The sequence below is a fragment of the Pristis pectinata genome, chromosome 1 (assembly GCF_009764475.1).
Source record: "Pristis pectinata isolate sPriPec2 chromosome 1, sPriPec2.1.pri, whole genome shotgun sequence".
Classification (NCBI taxonomy): Eukaryota; Metazoa; Chordata; class Chondrichthyes; order Rhinopristiformes; family Pristidae; genus Pristis; species Pristis pectinata.
The window spans coordinates 144,023,320-144,047,822 of record NC_067405.1 but is presented as its reverse complement, the minus strand read 5'-3'; the positions used below and the strand labels follow the sequence as shown (position 1 = coordinate 144,047,822).

The 24,503-nt window shown below is 43.6% G+C and overlaps 1 protein-coding gene across 2 annotated transcripts in view; it reads left to right on the top strand.

Annotated features, from left to right (window-relative positions):
* The window catches only part of ttc7b (tetratricopeptide repeat domain 7B), a 374,815-nt gene that overhangs the window by 3,135 nt on the left and 347,177 nt on the right, over positions 1–24,503 (top strand). Inside the window, exons 2-3 of one of the 2 annotated variants that reach the window (XM_052013458.1) lie at positions 2,832–2,986; positions 4,110–4,279. In XM_052013458.1, coding sequence (XP_051869418.1) covers positions 4,216–4,279 — 64 coding nt within the window. In that variant the 5' untranslated portion in view covers positions 2,832–2,986; positions 4,110–4,215. The remainder of the gene's footprint in view (positions 1–2,831; positions 2,987–4,109; positions 4,280–24,503) is intronic. The other variant, XM_052013468.1, reaches the window with a different exon arrangement.

Sequence of the window (24,503 nt, the reverse complement as noted above, 5' to 3'; positions counted from 1 at the left end):
CTCCACTTCAAGGCCACTGGGTACATAGTATTGGTATTGGTTTACTATTGTCACTTGTACCAAGGTACAGTGGAAAAATCTTGTCTTGCATACCGATCGTAGAGATCAATTTATTACACAGTGCATTGATGGTAGTACAGGGTAAAAAACAATAACAGAATACAGAGTAAAGTGTCATGGCTGCAGAGAAAGTGCAGTGCAGGTAGACAATAAGGTGCAAGCTTATAACAAGGTAGATTGTGAGGTCAAGAGTCCATCCCATCTGATAAGGGAACTGAACATGGGAACACTACCACCTCTGAATTCTGTCCAAATTACCAGTCAGTTCAACTTGTAAACCTGTCACAGTTCCCTCATTGTTGCTCTTTAGAATCTTTAGTATCTCCCAAACAGCACCGTGGTAGTTCCTTCTCACCATTAATTACAGTGCTGCAATAAAGTGGCACCCACAAGGGCAAGAAAGGAGGGACAATAACTGGCAGTTGGAAGAGTTTCTGTCAAACAATCCAGAATCCAGCATCTGCAGTCTCTTGTGTCTCCATTTGATCACAAGGCAGTCAGTTAGTGATCTACATGGAGGCCCTGAAGGAGGAGCAGGTAGTGGATCGAGTGCAGACTCAAAGTCATTTGGCAGGAGACCTCATCTCTAGGGTCTCAAACAAGCACCAAGGTCTAGTGTGGTTGATTGTGAGAAGGCCTTTCTCCGTCAGATCCTTCATGCACAGCTGGAGTCTCGGTATCTCTGCACACTGCCCTCAAGGTGGTTGCCATGGTGCATGACGCGGTCCTTACGTGTTTGCTAGGAAGGTCTGGAAGCAGATGCAGTGGTCTCTGTCCAGGTTCATCCCAAGCAGCTGCATAAGGCTGAGGTCCACACTGTGACAAAGGTCGATTGCTGCTGGACACTCATTAACTCAGTGAAAGGTGCACCAATGTCTGCCTGAAACCTGTCAGTATTCCAGGGCAAGAAGACATCTGCAGCTGAAGGCTGACAACTGACATATTCTATTAACATTCGGAGGGATATAGGTAGGGTAGATAGCAGGAAACCTTTGCTCATGTCAGAGGTAGATAAAGCTAGAGGACATAGATTTAGGGTAAGGGGGAAGAGATTTAGAGGGGGTATGAGGGGGACCTTCTTCAGCCAGAGTTGGTAACTGCATAAGAGAGTGGGTCAAGCTGGGTTGCCGACAGTGTTTAAGTGGTGTCCAGCTGAGCTCTTGAATCACTTGGCACAGAAGGCTACAGATCAAGCGCTGGAAGCTGGGATTAATATGGAAGGGTGCCCACTGGTCGGCATGGACAAGTTGGGCCGAATGGCCTGTTTCCATGCTCTACAATGCCATGATAAGGTGCAGAAGTAGATGCCAAGGGACACACTGAAACTTGGTGCAGCCATCGCAAACCTCAGTGGGGAAGGACCACAGCCTAGTGTCCTGCTACCACTGGACACCGAGGGACTGGGCCCTGTGTAACAACCTCTCAGCCACTTCACTGGTGCAGTGCTTAAGGATGAAACATTAGTGATTAAATGTATTGAGTTGCTTGGTACAGTGAATGAAGATAATGTTATGTCCCAATTGCTTTTATCGTATATAGTAAATATAAAGTATATTTTTGAAAATAAATCTTCTTGGTCCATCCTGTGGAGAGAGAGAGATGAAGTTAGATTATTTAAGGCTATTTTATAAATCAGTGTAGCCGTGGATGCTTTCCAATGTTGAGCTTGCCTACAATAATCGCTATGGTGTGTGCGCAGAAAACTCCCACAAAGAGCATTGAAATATGTGAGTGATTTTATATGTTGGTCCAGAAATGTATCTTGGTGAGGGGACTGTTGAGGACATTTGACAGCTGTAACCTGCTGTAGCAGAACACTGTGCTACGATGAAATATCCATGTATAGAGTAGGATTTGAAACTGTGACCTTCTGACTCAGACGCATAAGTCCCACTAACTGAGCTCCTGTTGACATGTGTTGTTTGGTGATCTCTTGCTTCTTCTGTGCTGCAATCATCCTCAACACAAAGTATTGAATATAGGAGTTGGAATGTTATGGTGAGGTTGTATAAGACATTGGTGAGGCCAAATTTGGAGTATTGTGTGCAGTTCTGGTCACCTAACTATAGGAAAGATATCAGTAAGATTGAAAAAGTGCAGAGAAGATTTACTAGAATGTTGCCAGGTCTTCAGGAGTTGAATTACAGGGAAAGATTGAACAGGTTAGGACTTTATTTCTTGGAGCGCAGAAGAATGAGGGGAGATTTGATAGAGGTTTACAAAATTATGCGGGGTATAGACACAGTAAATGCAAGTAGGCTCTTTCCACCTAGGTTAGGAGAGATAAGTAGGAGAGGACATGGCTTAGGGTGAAGGGAGAAAGGTTTAGGGGGAACATTAGGGGAACTTCTTCACTCAGAGTGGTGGAGTGTGGAACGGGCTGCCATCTGAAGTTTTAAGAATAAATTGGATAGATACATGGATGGGAGAGGTCTGGAGGGTTATGGACTGGGTGCAGGTCAATGGGACTAGCTGAATAACATTTTGGCACAGACTAGAAGGGCAGAATGGCCTGTTTTCTGTGCTGTAGTGTCCTGTGGTTCTATGGCTGCCTACAGGCCAATGAGAAAGATTGGGAAGAGAAATGGGATGTGTTAATAATTCAAATGAGTGCACTTAAACCTGCCAGAATGAGGAATCAGTAGCTGGGCTCTCTCACAACAGCACCTCAAAGATGACTTCATCAGCATATGGAACTTCTCAATGTCCTGAGGATGCAGGTTTTTGTTGTTCTTTCTTTAAGACTAATTGCTATCTCTGCTCTTTCCCAGATGACCTGGCAGAGCTGCTGCTTGGAGAGTCAAAGCTGGAGCAGTATGTGAAAGATAACCCAATCAAACCAGGGGCCAGTCCTCCAGATGCCAAGTCAAAGCTGATTGAAGTGAAGAAGCACCTCATAGCTGCCCTGGACAGAGGCAATTTGAAGGTAATGAGCGGCACATTGCAAGCTTTGTACCTGTATCAGTAGAACATTCTGATGTCAAATGTATCAGTTTGTAAATTAATATCACAGTTGTGCTAATGGTATTTTCCCAATCCCAAAACTGGAAATCTCTTTCCAAGGTAATTAATTTTAAAATATGCACAGTGAATTTTGAATGTGTTGCTTTTTTTCGCTGGGTGTTGGGTAATGAGCAGTTACACTGCAAGAAGTGCCATTTGTATGGTGCTGTCTTGTGGCAATGTTCAGCAATGCCATGATGCAGTATGTTGTTATCCAGCGCTATACTATAGCAGCACACATTGTGTTGTGCTGCAAGGTGGTCAGGAAAGGGAATGAAATATACCAGGTTATAACTCTAGCGAAAAGCCAGGCAAAGTGGTTCAGAGGAAAGCTTTAAAGATCAAGGGTACAATTGCCACAAGGATGGAAAGGCCAAATAATGAGAGGTGAGCAGTTTACCTGAATATCCATGAGAAGGTGGTGGTGAGCCACCTCCTTGAAGTACCTGTGAGTTCCCCTCCAAATTGCCAGCCATCCTGACTTGGAAATATGTTGCTAATCCTTTAATGTTGCTGAGTCCAAATCATGGAATCCCCTATCCAACAGCACTGTGGAAATGCCTTCATCATTTGCACTGCAGTGGTTCAAGATTGTGAACCACCACCACCTTGTCATTTGTGGTTAAGGATAAAACTATTCCAGCCGGTGTAAGAGTAATGTGGTGTGACCAAGTCTCTGCAACGCTCAGGTCAGGAGCTACACACAAAGTGCTGGAGGAACTCAGCGGGTCAGGCAGCACCTATGGAGGGAAATGGACAGTTGATTTTTCGGGTCAAGGCACTTCATCTGGACTGGCAAAGAGAGAAGGATAACTTCTTCAGAGTAGGCACACCTTGAAGAGACTTTGCAGTGGAGGCAGCAAAATGGAGACATGAAGGGTCTCAACCCGAAACATCGACTGTCTGTTTCCCTCCACAGATGCTGCCTGACCTGCTGAGTTCCTCCAGCACTTTGTGTGTTGCTCCAGATTCCAGCATCTGCAGCCTCTTGTGTCTCAGATCAGGTGCTGTTTACTCATCCTATTTGTACCCTGTTCTGTTCTCAGCAAGAGTTTATGCAGGAAGCCAACATGCTTTTGGCCAAGTGTTATTACGTGGAGGGTGACCACACACGAGCTCTTGCCCTATACGACAAGATAATTCCTGGACAAGATGCAGTTGGTAGCGGTGCCTGTTTACAGACTCAGAATCATTGCCGAATCCTATGCTACAAAAGTGCGAATGTTTTTAAATTAATCTTGAACTCCTTTCTGTTCTTTTGGTGTCAGCTGAAAATCAGCACTGCTATTTTGGTCTCCTGTGATAGACGGCTTTGGGAACTAGACAATAGACAATTAACTTAATCACCTTGGATGTTCCTCTAATCACTTAGCCTGACTTGTATATTGCCACTCAACCTCCTCACTAAACAGTGTAGCCCAGATGGAAGGAGAAGCAACCTGCAGAGAGATTCCCAGGTTAAAGGGAGGGGACCGAACCCAGTCTGAAGTTAACTCCATGCACCCACTCATTGTTTCAACTGCAGTTGCTGCTCTCCTAAGATGCATTCTCCAATTGGTGCAGCACTGACTGAGTCTAACATGAAAGTTTCCATCATCCACAGGTCTCAGTGTTGCTATTTCAATCATAATTTTGTAGAACAGTCAGTGAAAGATGTGTTCAGTTTCATTGGTGATATTGTAACTGTTGTGGAGGGAAATGCAAAAATTAATATTAATGCTCAAATAGCTAAGTTGGGTAAACACATTCGAAGTAGATGACTCTGGATTAAAAGCATAGAATATAGTATTTCTAGATGATGATATGTGGGGAAAAGTTCCATTGGTACATAGATCATTAAAGTGTCATGGACATTTGTTTTATCTGAGCAGGAAATAATAGTCATTTGAGGCCTCTGTATTGACACTAAAGATGTGTTTCATTAGTTTAATGAAATGCTGGCCTTATTTCTAAATTACAAGGGATAGGAGTTCTAAAAGCCCTAGTTAGACAGCATTAGTTCTGTCACTTAATTCTCTACCCCACCCCCACTCTAACCTTTATCTCATCAGCCTCCTACGTGGCTCCAGTGCTGCCCAGTGTAAGCTGAAGGCACAGCACCTTCACTTCTGTCTGAGTACATTACGACCATAGAGTCATAGCACAGAAACAGGCCCTTCGGCCAACTCGTCCATGCCGCACAAGATGTCCATCTGTGCTACTTCCATTTGCCTGCATTTCGCCTGTTTCCTTCTAAACCTTTCCTATCCCTGTGCCTGTCTAAATGTCTTTTACACATTGTAATTGTACCCGCCTCTACCGCTTCTTCTGGCAGCTTGTTCCACATACCCGCCACCCTCTGTGTGAATAAGTTTCCCCCCAGGTCCCTTGTAAATCTGTCCCCCTCACCTTAAATCTATGTCTACTAGTTTAGATTCCTCTACCCTGAGAAAAAGATTGTGACTATCCACCTTATCTATGCGCCTCCTGATTTTATCTACTATTGGTATTGGTTTATTATTGTCACTCGTACCGAGGTACAGTGAAAAACTTGTCGTGCATACCGATCGTACAGGTCAATTCATTACACAGTGCAGTTACATGGAGTTAGTACAGAGTGCATTGAGGTAGTACAGGTAAAAACAATAACAGTACAGAGTAAAGTGTCACAGCTAAGAGAAAGTGCAGTGCAATAAGGTGCAAGGTCACTACAAGGTAGATGGTGAGGTCAGAGTCCATCTCATCGTATAAGGGAACCGTTCAATAGTCTTATCACAGTGGGGTAGAAGCTGTCCTTAAGCCTGGTGGTACGTGCCCTCAGGCTCCTGTATCTTCTACCTGATGGAAGAGGAGAGAAGAGAGAATGTCCCGGGTGGGTGGGCTTTGATTTATGCTGGCTGCTTCACCAAGGCAGCGAGAGGTAAAGACAGAGCCCAAGGAGGGGAGGCTGTGTCACAGCTCTCTGCAGTTTTCTTGCAGTTCTGGGCAGAGCAGTTGCCGTACCAATCCGTGGTCCTGGGTAGAGCAGTTACAGTATACAACATATATGAATTTAACAATATCAGGTAATCTCCCTTTTTTGTTCCTCCCACTTCATGGTGTGGCTGTGCCTTTCTATTTCAGTTTATGTCCCCATTTTCCTTCTCTGTCTCCCAGTGCCAGTTTTTTAAATTAATTGTTACCTTGACAGCTTTGGTCTGCACCCTATCATAGACAGTCCTTCTGTCCTTTCCACCCCTCCACCTCTCTGAATCTTAAAATGCACTTATCTCCTCACTTTTCCAGTTCAATCAACAGTCCTTGTCCAAAATGTCAAATCTGTGTTTCTGCACACTGATAGTGCCTGACCTGCTAAGTACTCCTAGCATTTTCTGTTTTCTTTTTGGATTTCCAGCATTGGCAATATTTTGCTTCCATATGGAACCCTGTGTGCATTTCTAGGCATCCAATCCTTGGGAGGATATAATCTGATCTTGGAGAAATTGAGACATAGGTTTACCAGAATGATACAGGCAGTTCCTAGGTTACGACAGGGTTCCGTTCCTGAGAACTGTTCGTAACCCAAACTGTTTCTAAGTTGGAAAATGAACAGAAACGGTGTGTGGGAGAGGATCACAGAAACAGCTGTGAGGGGAGGAGGAGTAGGCACGGGAAGAGTGGCCGCCAGCCAGCCTCACTGACTCGGCGAAGTGAGCGAGTGAGACTGCTCAGCGCTCCCGGCTCTGCTCAGTTCCAGACAGCCTCTGATTGTTGCAGCTCAAGGGGAGGGGAGAGGGGGGTGGGCAAGAAGGCACAGACAAGTGCCCCATTCCCAGCCAGCAGAAGATCCCTGCAGACCCACAGTAGCCAGCCGGTCTTCCAAACGCTTGTTCATATGTACCGGCTGCCCATAAGTCAGGTGGGCTTAACCTGTGGAGGACCTGTACTGGATTCAAAGGGTTAAACTATAAGAAGATGTCGTACAAATAGGATTGTAGTACCTGGAATGTAGAAGATTAATGGGAGATTTGATGAAAGTTTACAATATATTAAAGGCAACTGAGAGCAAGGAAATAATTATTCCTGGTTGGGGAGCTTTGGGCGAGTGGATATAGCTTAAGAGTAAGAGTTGGTAAATATTTTGACACACAGTAGAGTCAAAGACTCTATGACTATAAATTGGAAACTATTCTGTAAATAGTAATTAATGCTGTTCATTTCAAATCCGGAACTGAAAAATCATTTGGAAAATAAAAATGTAAGGGGAATGGGTACTGGCGAATTATTGTTGGGGTACAGGTCAGCACTGAATGGTGGAACAGGCTGAATGGCCTCCTGCTGATTCTATAATTCTTTCCCCTTGAGCAAGGAGAGACTGGTGATAATGCTGTGCTTTCCATCAGAGTCTGAAGAGATGTAAAGGAGGACTTTGGAATAGTAAGCAGGTTTGATGATGATAGAACGTTTCTTTTTCGATGTCAAGCCTTGGTGATTATGAAGAATTCACTTGAAAACCTCAGTGAGGGGAATTGTTATGCCTTTACACAAAGGGTTGCTAGAGCATTTTGGATGAGGCAGAGACCATTCTGTTGTTAAGGAATGGTTTAGAAATATTTGAAATAGAATCTGTGAAAGGAGAGTAGGATAATGGAGCTGAATAAAGGCTTGTATAGGTATAATGGTTTCCATTGCTGTTAAGGCTTCCTGTACTTTACACCATCCTCTCTCCCTCCACCCCACCCCATGCTCTTCTCTCACTTTGTGCTATCCTCACTTCCCCCCCTTGCAGCAAGCAATGAGCAATCTCTCAGGGTGGTGTGGATGAGTTATTAGGTCGACTGCATCCTTCACTGGTCAATGGGAATAAATTTGTTTTCACTCCCCTCGACTACGACCAGTAGGTTTGGCAACAAAGTGCATCAGAGCAGTTTATCGTCGAGTATTTTGGAGGTGCAAGATTACTTTGGAATAGTTGTTAAAGTTTACAGTAACTGAAGTTTACAGTAATGTTTACAGTAATGTTCAATAAAAAGTTTGTGATTTAAAGAAAAGATAATGAGTGGAAAGAGCACAGGAGATCAGCAGTTAACCAATAGTCATGTTATGCATGGATAATTTAGTGCTGTCCGGACCATCTAGGGCCAAAACACCCAAGGACCTTCCAAGTCATTTTTATGTCTTGCGCTGTACTGCTGCCACAAAACAACAAATTTCACGGCATACGTCAGTGACAGTAGACCTGATTCTGATGCTGATCCTGAAGTCCCAAGCCGACAAGAAGTTGGCAGCTGAGATACCACCAGGCCACTGGAGAATACGATACCCTCCTGAAGTTCTAACATCTGGTGGAAAGGAACTTCAGGTGCAAATTCACACGTCTTACATCTGGGAAAAGAAGGACTCAGAGATGTCAAGGGCCATCTTCAAGGAAGAAGGCAAAGGCAGTTGCACCAACTACAGAGGGGTTCCCCTGCTGACTGCACAGGCAAATTCATCACCTGATCCTCCAGCCACTTTCCCAAAGTAAGTGGTTTATTATTGTCAAATGTACCAAGATATTAGTGAAAAGCTGAGTGCCATCCAGACAGATGGTGCCATAGGTAAGTACATGGAGGTAGTACAGAAGAAAAAAAAATAATGCAGAGGAAGTGTTCCCTGCATTGCAATGGATGGATTTCATCATCAAGAAGCACATTACACAATAACTCCCAAGAAGAATGCAGGCAACAACATCAACCACCATACGGGGTACTTTTGACCTTAAATACTTTTGACTGCAAGCCAAGAAGGACCACCACCTGCCCCATCAAGCACGTTCTGCCCCAGCTGTGGCAGAGTGTGCAGATCCCATGTGGGCCTCACTAATCAAGGTCAAAGTCGAATTTATTGTCATATGCACAAGTATATGTGTATACAGGTGCAATGAAAAACTTACTTGCAGCAGCATCACACCATCATTAATCACCTTGGAATCCAGAAAACTGGAGTGGAATCAAGTCATCTTCAACCCCAAAGAGAAATAAAACTCCTAGATCTGCCAACTTTATACACTGAGTTACAAGAAAATGATTTTCATATGGATATTTGTTGCTGTTCACCTGGTAATTGGTAATTGATCTATTATTGTCACATGTACCAAGATACTTGCCTGCCATCCAGACAGATCGTTCTGTACATAAGTACATCGAGGTAGTACAAAAGGAACAAATATGTTGGTGGAATATAGTACTAATGGTAGGACTCTTGGCAGTGTGGAGGATCAGAGGGATCTTGGGGTCCGAGTCCGTAGGACGCTCAAAGCAGCTACACAGTTAGACCCTGTGGTTAAGAAGGCATATGGTGTATTGTCCTTCATCAATCAGGGAATTGAATTTACGAGCCGTGAGGTATTGTTGCAGCTATATAGGTCCCTGTCAGACCCCACTCGGAGTATTGTGCTCAGTTCTGGTTGCCTCATCTACAGGAAAGATGTGGAAGCCATAGAGAGGGTGCAGAGGAGATTACAAGGATGCTGCCTGGAATGCAGAGCATGCCTTATGAAAGCAGGTGAGGGAACTCGGCCTTTTCTCCTTGGAGAGATGGAGGATGAGGGGGACCTGATAAGAGGTGTATAAGATGATGAGAGGTATTGATAGGGTAGATAGTCAGAGGCTTCTCCCCAGGGCTGAATTGTGACCACAAGAGGACATAGGTTTAAGGTGCTGGGGAGTAGATATAGAGGAGATGTCAGGGTTAATGGTTTTTACTCAGAGAGTGGTGAGTGCGTGGAATGGGCTGCCGGCAACGGTGGTGGAGGCAGATATGATAGGGTCTTTCAAGAGACTGTTAGATAGGTACATGGAGCTGAATAAAATAGAGGGCTATGGGTAAGCCTAGTAATTTCTAGGGTAGGGACATGTTCGGCACAGCTTTGTGGGCCGAAGGGCCTGAATTATGCTATAGTTTTTTCTATGTTTCTATGTTTCTAAAATAAACAGAATACAGACTATAGTGTTACAGTTACAGAGAAAGTTCAGTGCAGGTAGACAAAAAAAGAGCAAGGGCCACGGCAAAGTAGATTGAGAGATCAAGAGTTCATCTTTAGCATATGAGAGGTCTGTTCAAGAATCTTATAACAGCAGGATAGAAGCTGTCCTTGAGCCTGGTGGTACGTGCTTTCAGGCTTTTGTATCGGAAGATCGCCAGACCCGTAAGCTGATTAAAACATAGTAATTCTTACAGTCTTGGAATTGAGGTTAGAAGAGTAGAGTGATTATAATAAATGTAATAACAGCGTCGCCACAGTCTGGCACCAGCTTGAGGTACACCGAGGGCAAATCCCATATTATCTGGATTCAGGAGGGCACTCCAGACTATCCCATCTAGAGGGTTCAAACCCATGGAATAGATGCTAATCCATTTGAAATATTTCCAATTATTTTGTAGTAAACAGCTAACAATAGTGCACAAGCTGGTATCTGTTTGACCGCCTGTTATCAGCAGGACGACACAATGTGTGACAGTACAGTGGCACTGCAGGTAGTGCAGCTGTCTCACAGCTCCCACATCCTGAGTTTGATTCCGAGCACCGTTGCTGTCTGTGTGGAGTTTACCCCTTCATGCTGTGACTATGCAGGTTCACCCTGGGTACTCTAGTTTCCTGCCAGATCCCAAAGACAGGCTGTTTGTTAGGATAACTGGCTACTGTAAATTATCCTGGAATGGGTGGCTGTGTGGGAGCATCAGGGACATGCTAAAGCGCATGAGAGAGAATAGGTTACAGGAAAATAAATAGGGTAGTGGGGATTTATGGGATTACTCTGAGAGCCATAATAGATGGGCTGAATGGTCGTCTCCTATAATGCAAGGAAATGTGAAATGAAATATATGAAAATATGAAATACGTTCAATATTATGATTGTTATTTATATTTATTATTATGTGGTCTAAAGGGGAAAAAATGTCCAAATTGCTCAGACTTGTGAATAATACCAAAAAGGTGAATTGGTGGCAACTGATGAATACATACAAAATTTTATAAGAAACAGATGCTTGATCTGGGGAAGATTAGTTTAATGCAAGGAAAACTCTCAGTTTGGCAGAGGGAAGATTTTCACGTTTTTATTGTTTAGGCTTTACTGGCAAGGTCAGTACTTCATGCCTGTCCCTAATTGCCCTTGAGAAGATGATGACGAGCTTACCTTCTTGAACTGCTGCAGTTCTCCTGGTGAAGGTACCCCAACAGCCTTGTCAGGGAGGGAGTTCCAGGATTTAGACCCCATGATGATGAAGGAACGGTGATGTCTGATGCAAATAAGATTGTATTTGAGGTACCCGAGCAAGAGAGAGAGCTTGTTTTTAGCAGTGGTCATTATAACTTTCAACACAGTTTCCAGGATAGTGCACAGAATTATACCATAGAAACAGACTGTTAAGTACAGCAAATCTGTACCTGTCTTCCTGCTCTGCAAGTTTCTCCCCACCTTAACTGACCTCACCCGTCATATACTGTTGAAAAGGAAAACATTATAACCTTGCTTGCAAAGGATGCAACATAGGTTTTAGAGAGGGTATTTTTAAAAGTATTTTGGCTTGGTAAGACCACAACTAGAGACCTGTTTGTAATTCTGCTCCTCTATTTCAAAATACATTTTCATTTAGAGGATGCTGCCGATGTTGGAAGGACTAACAAGGAAAGATTGACAATCCTGGTGCTTAACTCTTTTAGAGACGGTTTATTTAAGCTGATCCACAGGATGTGGTCATCACTAGCAAGGTCAGCACTTATTATAGATCCAGAACAACCCCAGAGAGGGTTGTGGTAGGCCACCTTTTTGAACTATTGCAGTCTTATAGTGAAGATGCTTGATGGTGTGGGGTATGGACATCTAGGATTTAGACTTCATTTTGTTGAAGGAACAACATCATAGTTCCAACTCTGTTTAGAGTGAAAGGTAGCATACATTTTGTGGACCAGTAATCTGGCATCAAAAGCCAGAGATGCAGGTTCAAATCTGACCCATGGCCGTTGGGGGATTTAAATTCAGCTAATTAATCAAATTAGATTAAAAAAGCTATTATGAGTAAAAGTGTCGAAATTCCAGATTATAATTTAAAAAACATCCAAATTACTGAAGGCCTTTAGGGAAGAAAATCTGGAGACACAAGAGACTGCAAATGCTGGAATCTGGAGCAACAAACAATCTGCTGGAGGAACGCAGTGGGTCGAGCAGCATCTGTGGGGGGGGGGGGGGGGGGGGGGGGGAGGAATTGTTGACGTTTTGGGGCAGAAATCCTGCACTAGGACACGGAAAGGAATTGTCGACATTTTGTGTCGAAACCCTGCATCAGGCACAAGAGTACAAGCACGTATAGGGAGAGGAAGTACAGGAGACTTTTCGTAATAAAAGGTTGCTAAAGTTAACACCAAGGGTAGTGGAATAAGAAACCTCAGTGGGTTTCAAAAACAAGATGTGCATAATCTTGTCAGCACTTGGTATTCAAGATTTTTAAAATACTAGGATATATGGGGGGGGGGGGGGGGGGGGAAATGCCTTCAGTTGAAAATTGTGTAAAATAAAACCACTGCTAAGTGTTGCTTCACGAAATGCTCTGCTTCTAGTGCTTGGCATAGCATTTGCAGAAACCTAACATTGGTTGGTATTGTGGGACTTGACAAATTAATTTTAATAGCTGCACTTAATATTAAGTGTCTACATTAGAGGATACTGGAGCAGGGTCTGTGATTACATAGTTGTAAGCTAAAGGGCCCCAAGCCAAATGTGAAGCTTGAGCTGTACACATGTACCCTTGTTTGTTGGGTTCTCCCTTAAGACATAGTAAAGACTGATTCATACAATGCTGTTTCCTGTCCCTTTCAGGATGTTCCAAAGCATTCTGCAGCAAATGAAGTCCCTTTTGAAGTATAGTTACTGCTTGAAAATAGTAAACTCCTACAAAGAGCAAAGTGAAAATGCCTGAATAATCCTCTGCAGTGTTGAATGAGGGACATGTTTGGTTAGGACACTGGGAATAATTCTCTAGGCCTTCTTAGAAATAGGAGCATGAGATCTTTGTGTCATCTCTGTATGTGTTGCAGCACTGTAGACTAGATTTCATGGTCTTATTCAAGAACGAGTGACAAACAATAACAACTTGAAAAGCAGACAGATCCTCAAGTTAAAGCCTTATCTAAAAGAGAGCACCTCAGACAATTTAGCACTGCCTCAGTTCTACACTGGAGATTGAGAATGGATTTTTATGATATTCTACTCTGTAATGTTAAGGCACAGAAACAGGGCAACACCCCTATCAATCAATGTCAGAGCTTCTTCACACCTGATCAGACTCTTTCTTGGTGCCCTTTGATATTTGTTTATGATAACATGCACAGAGAATTCAAATGGGACTACCAGCATACGCTGGATTTCTCAATAAAGAACCATACACACTGCAGATTAGGACAGTTGACCTTTGAAAGTGAAGAAATGCTTTAAGTATTTAAGGGTGGGATGGGATGTGAATACCAAAGTGAAAGATAAATCCATCTCTTTTACCCCTATCACAGTTGATTGCTATTAACTTCTAGCATTGCCTGTTTCCAACCCAAGAGTTGAAGCCATGGAGTTAGGAACGATCTTACTGATTGGGAGAACAGGCTGGGAAGTTAGATAAGACATTGGTGAGGCTGCACTTGGAGTACTGTGTACAGTTTTGGTCACCCTGCTATAGGAAAGATAGCATATAGGAAAGATTAATAATAACTAGATTTACCAGGATGTTGCCTGGACTTGGGGGCCTGAGTTACAAGGAGAGGTTGCGTAGACAAGGATTTTGTTCCCTGGAACGTAGGAGATTGAGGGGTGACCTGCTAGAGGTATATGAGATCATGAGGGGCATGGACAGGATGAAAGCACATGGTCTTTTTCCCAGGGAGGGGGTGCTGAAATCAAGAGGGCATAGGTTTAAGATCAGAGGTGAGAGATTTAAAAGGGACATCAGGAGTAAGTTCTTCACGCAAAAGGCGGTGCGTATTTGGAATGAGTTGCCAGAAACAGTGGTTGAGGCGGGCACATTAGCAACGTTTAAAAGCCATCTAGATAAGTCCATGGATAGGAGAGGTTTAGAGGGTATGGGCCAAACGCGGGCAGATGGGACTCACTCGCTGGGCAACACAGTCGGCATGGATGAGTTGGGCCGAAGAGCCTGTTTCCGTGCTGTATGACTCTATAGCTCATCAGACTAAATGATCTCCTCCTGTTCCAATGTTCCTGAGACATAATTAGAAAAACATATACTTGTTACGACAGGCTATTTGGTCTAAGCACATCGGTATTTACCCTCCTTGATCAACTAGTATTGTGTTTAAGAAAACGAACTGCTGGAGGAAGTCAGCGGGTTGGGCAGCATCTGTGGAGGGAAATGGACAGTTGACGTTTTTGGGTGGAGACACATCCTTCCTGTGGGATGACAACCAGAACTGCACACACAGCAGCTTAACCAGTGTTTTGTAAAACTGCAACATAATGTCCCAGCTCTTGTATTCTATACACAAACCTATGAAGGCAAGCATGTCACATGCCTTCTTCACCACCCTATCTACCTGTGTTGTCACTTTCAGGGAATTATGCGCTTGGACTCCAAGGTGTCTCTGTTCATCAACATTTATTAGTGCCCTACCGTTTACTGTACATTTCCTACTCCTATTTGTCTTTCCAAATGGCATCATCTTGTGAGGATTAAATTCCATCTGCAGTTGCTCCACCCAACTTTCTGTCTGATCTATATCCTACTGTAACCTTGGACAACCTTTCTATCTACCTATCCTGATATGTTACATGGGGTATTATTAGGCACTAATATTTGTGCTAAACATTTTAAGTGCAAGCTTTCTCCTTGAATTCGTTTATGAAAATATGTATTTACTATATTATTGGCTTGGAGTACAGCCAGTTGCACTGTTTGAAGGCAGTCTCTCTGAGTTCAAGGTCATCTATTAATCAGAGAGTCTGTCTGATGAAAAGATGGCTATAAAGCAGATGCTTTGCCAGGATTCAAATTAAGTGTTCAGCCTTTACTTTCTGGTGAGACATACGCCCTTGTCATAGTCTTAATCCTGGGCAGGAGGAAGGTTTTGAACATGTGCATTGCTGGTGGATTTTAATTTTCTTAGATTTGTAGAGGTGTACAGCACGGAATACAGGCCCTTTGGCCCAACCTGTCCATGCCAACCAAGTTGCCTAACTGAGCTAGTCCCATTTGCCTGCATTTGACCCATATTCCTCTAAACCTTTCCTATCCATGTACCTGTCCAAGTGTCTTTTAAATGTTGTTATTGTACCCGCCTCAACCACTTCCTCTGGTAGTTCTTTCCATATATGGACCACCCTGTGTGTGAAGAAGTTGCCCCTTAAGTCCCTTCTAAATCTTTCCCCTTTAATTTTAGACTCCCCTACCCTCAGAAAAAGACTTTGGTTATTCACCTTATCTATGCCCTATGTGATTTTCTAAACCTCTTTAAGGTCACCCCTCAGTCCCCTACGCTCCAGGAGAAAAGTTCTAAGTCATCCAACCTCTCCTTATAACTCAAACCTTCCAGTCTCAATAACGTCCCCCTAAATCTTTTTTTGTACCCTTTCCAGTTGAATGACACCTTTTGGACGTTGAAGGGAGTTTTACATTTAGTACCTGAGGAAGTAAAATCTTTAAGATATGGGATTGTGGGAGGGAGGGATGTGAATCTGAAAGGCCTGGTTTCTATTCACTAAATATTAAAGTCAAGTCGAGTTTATTGCCATCTGCACAAGTATGCATGTGCAATGAAAACTTACTTGCAGCAGTATCACAGGCACATAGCATCAGATACACAACATTCACAAGAAAAACATAATTTATAAATTATTTTTACAAGAAAGAACACAATGAGAACAAAAAAAATGAAGTCCATTGTAGTGCAAAGTGGTCATAGTTTTGCTATACTGAGGTAGTGATTAGGGTTATGTGAGGGTTGAAGGGAAGTAGCTGTTCCTGAACCTGGTGGTGTGGAACTTCAGGCTTCTGTACCTCCTGCCTGATGGTAGCTGTGAGAAGATGGCATGGCCTGGATGGTGAGGATCTTTGATGATAGATGTTGCCTTCTTGAGGCAGCGCCTCATGTAGATACTGCCACTGGTGGGGAGGGATATGCCTGTGAGGTAAGATGTAGAGACACTTTACAAGAGCATCAACTGAAGCTTTTTCCACGAGGACTGTCCTGGGAGCAAATTGATGCTGGCATTATTACTAAACAAGCCAAAGGGAAGAAGATAAGATAAGATTTCCTCATTAGTCACATGCACATCGAAACACACAGTGAAATGCATTTTTGTGTGGAATGTTCTGGGGGCAGCCCACAAGTGTTGCCACGCTTCTGATGCCAACGTAGCATGGCCACAACTTCCTAACAGTACGTCTTTGGAATGTGGGAGGAAACCAGAGCACCTGGAGGAAACCCACGCAGACACGGGGAGAACGTACAAACTCCTTACAGACAGCGGCTGGAATTGAACCCAGGTCGCTGGTGCTGTAATAGCGCTGCGCTAACCACTACGCTACCATGTCACCCCAATGAGAGAGTTTCCAGACTGCTTAATCAATGATGACATTGATTTTGAGGTGGCGATGTCAACAGATACAGATTTGTAACAGTGATATAAATGAGCACTGGAACCTTCCTTCAGAATCTCTCCACCTCTCCAAATCTGCTTTGAAGTTGCTGCTCAGAGTGCTAATACAGCATTATTTGTTGGGCTATAGTTCCAGGCATAGCCCATCCTCCAGTCTCTCATGCATCTGGGCCCCTTGATGTCCAGTCTAGTGGTTCGCGGGTTAATCACAGATTCGACCATCATAACTTTGCTCACTCCTGTTCTTGCCTGACAGATCCTTGGAGTGGGATCCCCAGGTCTTCTTCATAACCTGGAGACACTTGGGCAACTGTAGCATGCTTACCACCCAGGCTGAGCCCAGTCTGCATAACGCAGACTAATGAAAAAGCACATGAAAATGAAGATAAACAAATGCTAGAAATCTGAAATAAAGACATAAGATGCTGGAAACACTCAGCATGTCAGGCAGCATCTGTGGAAAGAGAGACGGTTAACGTTTCGGATCCAAAACCAGTTGTGATGAAGGTTCTCAGACCTGAAACATTAACTGTTCCTCTTTCTACAGATGCTGCCTGACCTGCTGAGTGGTTCCAGCAGTTTTTGATCTTTTAATGATAAAGCTTCTGGTCTATAACTTGCATGTGGACGCAGCCCAGCGCATCACGAACACCAGCCTCACCTCCTTGGACTCTGTCTTTACCTCTCGTTGTCTTGGTGTAGCAGCCAGCATAATCAAAGACCCCACCCACCCGGGACATTCTCTCTTCTCTCCTCTTCCATCAGGTAGAAGATACAGGAGCCTGAGGGCATGTACCACCAGACTTAAGGACAGCTTCTACCCCACTGTGATAAGACTATTGAACAGTTCCCTTATACAATGAGGTGGACTTTGACCTCACGATCTACCTTGTTGTGACCTTGCACCTTATTGCACTGCATGTTATCTGTAGCTGTGACACTTTACTCTGGACTGTTACTGTTTCTACCTGTATTACATCAATGCACTCTGTACTAACTCAATGTAACTGCACTGTGTAATGAATTGACCTGTACGATCGGTTTGTAAGACAAGCTTTTCACTGTACCTCGGTACAAGTGACAATAATAAACCAATACCAATACCATGTACAAACCCGATAAAAGATGATGAACTTCTGGCCGTAGTGAGAACCCTTATTGATTGATTTTCTCCTGAGGAAACAAAGCAGTCCAGCCACTGCTGTAGTTTAGATCAGCACACACAGAGGGTGCTAAAGGCTGGGGGCTTCCAGTGTCTGTCTGATTTACAAGGCTCTTTTAATATGGAGAACAAACATAGTTCAGGGAAATAATAAGAGCAGTGCTGGTGAATATCTGAAGTATATTTAAAAGCAAGCATGGCTGAGGACGAAGATAGCTCAGTCTGGAGGTTTCATCCATTCTCTACCTACAAACACCCCACCATTTGATATCCACTGTAACGGCCTAAGCCACCCATCCTTCATAGAGTCATAGAGCTGTACAGCACGGAAGCAGGCCCTTCGGCCCAACTGGTTCATGTCGACCAAGACGCCCATTCAAACTAATCCGATTTGCCAGCATTTGGCCCATAACTTCAGCAAGTCATAAGGTGAAATGTGAGAAAAGGCTTTTGCAAAACCACCATTGACTGAAGAGAAAATGTAGAGAGAGAATAGAGAGAAATTACGAAATCCAAATGTTCCACGATGGAACCCATACGACACCTCAATCACTGATGATCTCCATTGCTTTGTTCCGAAGTATCTGCCACCCCAAAGGCATTTGAGACGTGGCCGTCCACAGAAAATACCTGTTTCCCTCTACAGGTTAACGACAAAGTGGACTCCACTGGATTGCTCCAAAAATCCATACCTGGATTGTAGTGACAGGCACTACAAGACCAACTGTCTTTTAAAAGTTGTCATTATACCTGCCTCAACCATTTTCTCTGGCAGCTCATTCCACATGGATACCACCCTTTGTGTAAAAAAAAGTTGTTCCTCAAGTTCCTGTTAAATCTCTCCCCTCTGACCTTAAACTTATGCCCTCTAGTTCTTGATTCCCCAACCCTGGGAAAGAGACTGAGTGCATTCTCCCTATCTATGGCCCTCATGATTTTATACACCTCTGTAAGATCACCTTAGTCTCCTATGCTCCAAGGAATAAAGTCCTGGCCGGTCCAACCTCTCCTTATAACTCAGTCCCTCGAGTCCTGGCAACATCCTCGTAAATCTTTTCTGCTCTCTTTCCAGTTTAATAACATCTTTCCTATAGCAGGGCGACCAAAACTGAACACAATACTCCAAGTGTGGCCTCACTAGCATCCTGTACAACCGCACCATGACCTCCCAACTTTTATACTCAGTGGTTTGACTGATGAAGGCCAGCGTGCCAAAAGCCGCCTTCACCACCCTGTCTACTCTGTTCCTCCAGCTATTGGAAAGCAGGCAGTTGTTTCATTACCAGATTGGGCAATTCTCAACTCTGTGTGAAACCTCATTACACAGGTTCCTGAAATAAACCCTTTGGCTTCTGAAGAAGTTTGGTTATTCTGCTGGTGGAATTGTTCTCCACAGGAGCTGATCTTTTGGCCTTGTCAATTAGACCACAACTGCTAACCCACAGCTCTATAAGTGTTTCCTCTTTAAATTCCCTTTAAAATTAAGTCAACTGCCTTTTCCTCCAGTCTGTCCCAATTAAAGCAGTATTTTCAAACAAACAAATAATTCTCATCTAGCCTCTGCTTCTTTTGCAAATTTCTCCACATTACTTTCAAATTAGCATTTACAAACCCCGGAAAACATGGCGCATCTCTGGCTGTACCTTTCTTAAGATGCTTTTTAAAATACGACTCTTTGGCAAACCTTTTCATTGTCCAGCTAACTATCTCTTTTTATGGTTGTCTGTCCGATGTTCTCTGGTAGAGCTTGTGGCTGTTAAAGGCACAATATAAATTCAAGTTCTTGTTGGGAATAAGCTCTTTACCAAAGAATGTAAAGTGAATTTTGACTTATTTAGTCACATAATGAGCATTCTCATTCTCAATGTAAATGCACGTCTTGCACCTGGTACAGGAAGTGGCATTACACCTTTTTTTCCTCTTCCAGTGGAGGTTTATTCAGTGATTACAGCATCACATTATTACAATACTACAGTATTCCACAAGTCACACTATTTACAGTCTGTAGTTTCAAATTATAAAACAGTCATCTCTGTGCAGAACGCACTCGAGACCCTGTGGCGCCCACCAGTCCTAGTGTACCCATGGATACCGTGTGCCATCAGATTTCTGAATGCTCCATGAACACTACCTCGTTATTCCTTTTTTTTGCACTATTTATTTATTCTGTTAATTTAATAATTTTTATGTCTTTGCACTGTACTGCTGCTGCAACACAACACATTTCACACCCTATATGTATGTGTTAATAAACCTGATTCTGATTCTGCTCCTTCTCCAGGGACACACGGGGGCATTACACAGTTGAAGTGTGTGTTCAAATTCTCCTACCCTAGTAGGCACAGGCTTATAACAGGATTAAGTTTGCACTGCTCAGTAAGTTAGCGAAGACCTCAGGTTTTCTGCTGTTCTGAAGTTGGTACTGTATCACGGTGTTTCAGTTGGTGAAGAATTATCCAACCTGTGGACCTCATGCTTAATGTTGACAATAGATGCCTGAAAAATGTAAAGCGGTTCATTTCTCAGCATTCACATCACCCATCTTCATATATTTATAAAATTGCAGCTCATGTGCATTGCTGTACGTGATCTTATAAAAGCTGCTGGGTTTGCGTGGGAAGAGTTTTGGAGGTGTTTTATTCATACTGTATCTGAAAATGTTCATTGTGGCTGCAGTTCTACTTTCTGACCAAATGGGGGCAGCTGAGTACATATGACTGATGCTCTGTACTGTGGGGTTCACCTTAAGACAGGTTCATAAGGCCACAGTTTATGCCTGTGTATGTGTTTGAAACACACACACACCACGTGCACACACACACCTCTCTCTCCCTCTTATATACACACACATCCCTCTCCCTCTCTCTCTCTCATACACACACACACCTCTCTCTCTCCCTCTCTCTTATACACACACACCTCTTCTCCCTCTCTCTTATACACACACACCTCTCTCTCCCTCTCTCTCACACATACACAGACACACACACCTCTCTCTCTCACACACACGCACCCTCTCACACAAACACACACAACTCTTTCCCTCTCTCTGACACACACTCACCAGTCACTCACAAGCACACACACACACATGCATTCAAATTACTCTGCAGAGTCTATCAATATTCTGTTGTCTTTTCTTGTGTGTCTATTTTAAGATCAGATTAGAAAAGGAAAGGAATAATGGAGACCTTCAGCTACATATCTGAACGAGTCTGCACGTTACTGATATGATGGGACATACAGCCTTGAGGCTATATGATCAAATGTCATTGTACCAGGCGTGCAGTTTAATTCCTGGGCTACGATAGTTCATTAGATAGTCATAGAGGTGTACAGCACAGAAACAGGTCCTTCAGCCCACTACATTCATGCTGACCTCTTTGACCATCTACACTAATCCCATTTGCTTGTAGTAGGTCCATATCCTTCTATACCTTACCTATTCAAGGGCCTGTCTAAATGCCTCTTAAACATAGTGATTGTATCTGATTGGACTCTTGACCTCACAATCTACCTCGTTATGACCTTGCACCTTATTGTCCACCTGCACTGCACTTTCTATGTAACTGTAACACTTTATTCTGCATTCCGTTACTGTTTTCCCTTGTACTACCTCAATGTACTGATGTGATGAAATGACCTGTCTGGATGGCATGCAAAACAAAGTTTTTTTTACAGTACCTCTGTACATGTGACAATGATAAACCAATTTACCTCATCTGGCAGTGAGTTCCAGATATCACCAGCTCTGTGTAAAAACAAAACAATCCCCTCAAATTCCCTTTAAAACTTCTTCCTTCAATCTATGCCCTCTTGTTTTTGATATACCTACTGATAACCTTCAAATGAGGAAACTCGATGTCCTCTTTTCATTGAGCTGACTCTCGGATGTTTCCTTTGTTTAATGTCTTTTGAGTTGGGTAGTGGCTGCCTTTCCTGTGTAGTTAGCGATGGGCAATAAACTCAGCCTTGCCTGAGTTGAGTTACTACATTAAGCTCGGTGGTGGTGGGAGGGTAGTAATTGCATCTGGTTGGCAAGAACTGCTTGAGATTTCTGAAGTGAGCTTGACGATGTGACTTAACGGTATTAATGTGGATCTGTTCAGCAATCACAGCATCTTTAACATTTTCCATAATGACACAGTAATCAGGAAAAATACTGTGAGAATTGTGCTGTGTTTATCCTTTTTATTGTAACATTGGGATCATAGTTTGGTTAGGCGTTCATTAATACTGCTTATAGCCATCTTGTTCTTCCTTTAGCTGCACATTGTCATTTGCTTTGCAGTTCAGTTTAATTTTGTTCCGAGCAGTAGCATAAACTCTAAGTTACTGGTCTAGTAATCTAGAGGCTTGGGACTAAAGATAAATCCCTCCATTGCACTTAAATTCGATTAGTTTTGATGGCCATGAAACATCTGGTTCGCAAGTTCTGACCTGGTCATGACCTTGCACCTTAGTGTCTGCCTGCAGTGCACTTTCTCTGTAGCTGTTGCACTTTATTCTGCATTCTGTTGTTGTTTTACCCTGTACTATCTCGATACACTGTGTAATGAATTGATCTGTATGAACAGTATGCAAGACAAGTTTTCCACTGTACCTCTACGTGCGACTATAATAAACCAATTCCAATTCCAAATGTCCTTTAAGGAAGGGAATCTGTTGGTCTCCCACGGTTTGGCCTATGTGACTCCAGACCCACGGGAATGTGGCTGATTCTGAAGCAACAAACAATTTGCTGGAGGAACTCAGCAGGTCAAGCAGCATCCGTGGAGGGGGTGGAAGTGGAAGGTATTGTCGACGTTATGGACTGAAACTGCATCAGGACAAGTGGTTGGTTCCTAGTTGCCCTCTGAAGTGGTCTAGGAAACCATTCGGTTGTACCAAACTGTTGTGCCCAGTCACAATGAGAATAAAACCAGACAGGCCACTGGCAATGACGTGGGCACCAATCCGGACAGGCCAGAGGCACTGCCAGCCCAATTGACCCAGCAAAGTATTCCTGATTCAAATCTGCATGCTAAAGTGGGAGAGTTGTCCTGCGGGCTAGTCAGGGAGCAGCCCGATGTTGCAGTACCCACAAAATCGTACATTTCAGCCAAGTTTTACACCATTTAGAAGAAGGACTGAAACCAAGAAGGGTTCTCTGGTTGGCAGACTTCAATGCACATCACCAAAATTTTTTTGGTAGCTTTACCACCCCAAGTCCTGAGGATATAACTCCGTTCTGTGACAGATGGTGAGAGACCTTGTCCCTGACCAATTTATCTGCTGCATGTGCTTCACCCTGTAATCGTGACCACCACATTGTGGAGGCAAACTTGTGAGGTAGCACACTGGTGCAACTTGTAGAGCTGCTGCCTCACGGCTCCAGCGACCCGGGTTCGGTCCTGAACTCTACTGCTGTCTGCATGGACTTTGCACGTTCTCCGTGACCACATGGGTTTGCTTTGGTTTCTTCCCACATCCCAAAGACGCGCAGGTTGGTAGATTAATTGGCCACTGTAAATTGTCCCTAATGTGTCGACGAGTGAAAGAATCTGGGGGGAGCTGATGGGAATGTGGTGAGAATAATATGGGATTAGTGTAAATTGTTGGTGATTGGCACAATCTAGGTGAACCAAAGGGCCTGTACCTATGCTGTATGACCAAGAGGGCATAAGCTTGCGATCAGAGGCGAGAGATTTACAAGGACGTTGTGGGAGAAATGTGAAAGGCAATTGAGAATGTTCTGGAATTTCTGTAGGAGGGGAGCTAGAGGGTTAACTTTTGTTCTGCCAATAGCCAAGCAGCTCTCCATGTATGGTGATGTTTTGTGTCTTGTCCACCACGCAAGATGCGTCAATCTAATTATACTTTGTTCCTCGAGAGCGCTAGACTAAGGCTGAAACCATGGTTGCTCACTTCTGCCATTTATTTCTGCTATTCACTTCTGCTGTTTGTGCCTGGATGCTTGTAGTCACATACTCTTGTGATGTAAATAAAGGTTGTAATCTCTTGGATGGGCAGAGCTGCGGAACTCCACTTTTAGCAGCCTGAGCTCTCCATGCTGCAATAAAGATTTCTGAAGCAGATGCCTACCGAGTCCGTGTGATACTTTTCTGCAACAGACGTCAGGGGCAGCTTCTTCACACAAAGGGTGGTGCGTATTTGGAATGAGCTGCCAGAAATAGTGGTTAAGGCGTGCACATTAGTAACATTTGAAAGCCATCTAGATAAATACATAGATAGGAGAGGTTTAGAGGGCTATGGGCCAAATGTGGGCAGATGGGACCAGCTCGCTGGGCAACACTGTTGGCATGGACGAGTAGGGCTGAAGGACCTGTTTCCATGCTGTATAACTCTATGACCAAGCACTCATCTTCACACTGAGGACCCTCTCCATTGTGTTGTGTGACACTACCATAGTTCTCAATGGGATAAAACCATAAGATATCCTGAAGGTCATATCTGGATATCCATGAGGCTCCATGAAGTAGAGCAGAATTTGTTTTCCAGCACAATCTCCAAGTTCATGGCCCCCATATCCATTGCTCTGCCATTGAGACAGAGAACCAACTCTGGTTCAATGAAAATGTAGAAGGGCATCCTGGGGACAGTATCTGACATACCTAAAAATGAGGCATCATTCTGGAGAAGCTATTATTGCAACACTATAATCAAAGTCGAGCACA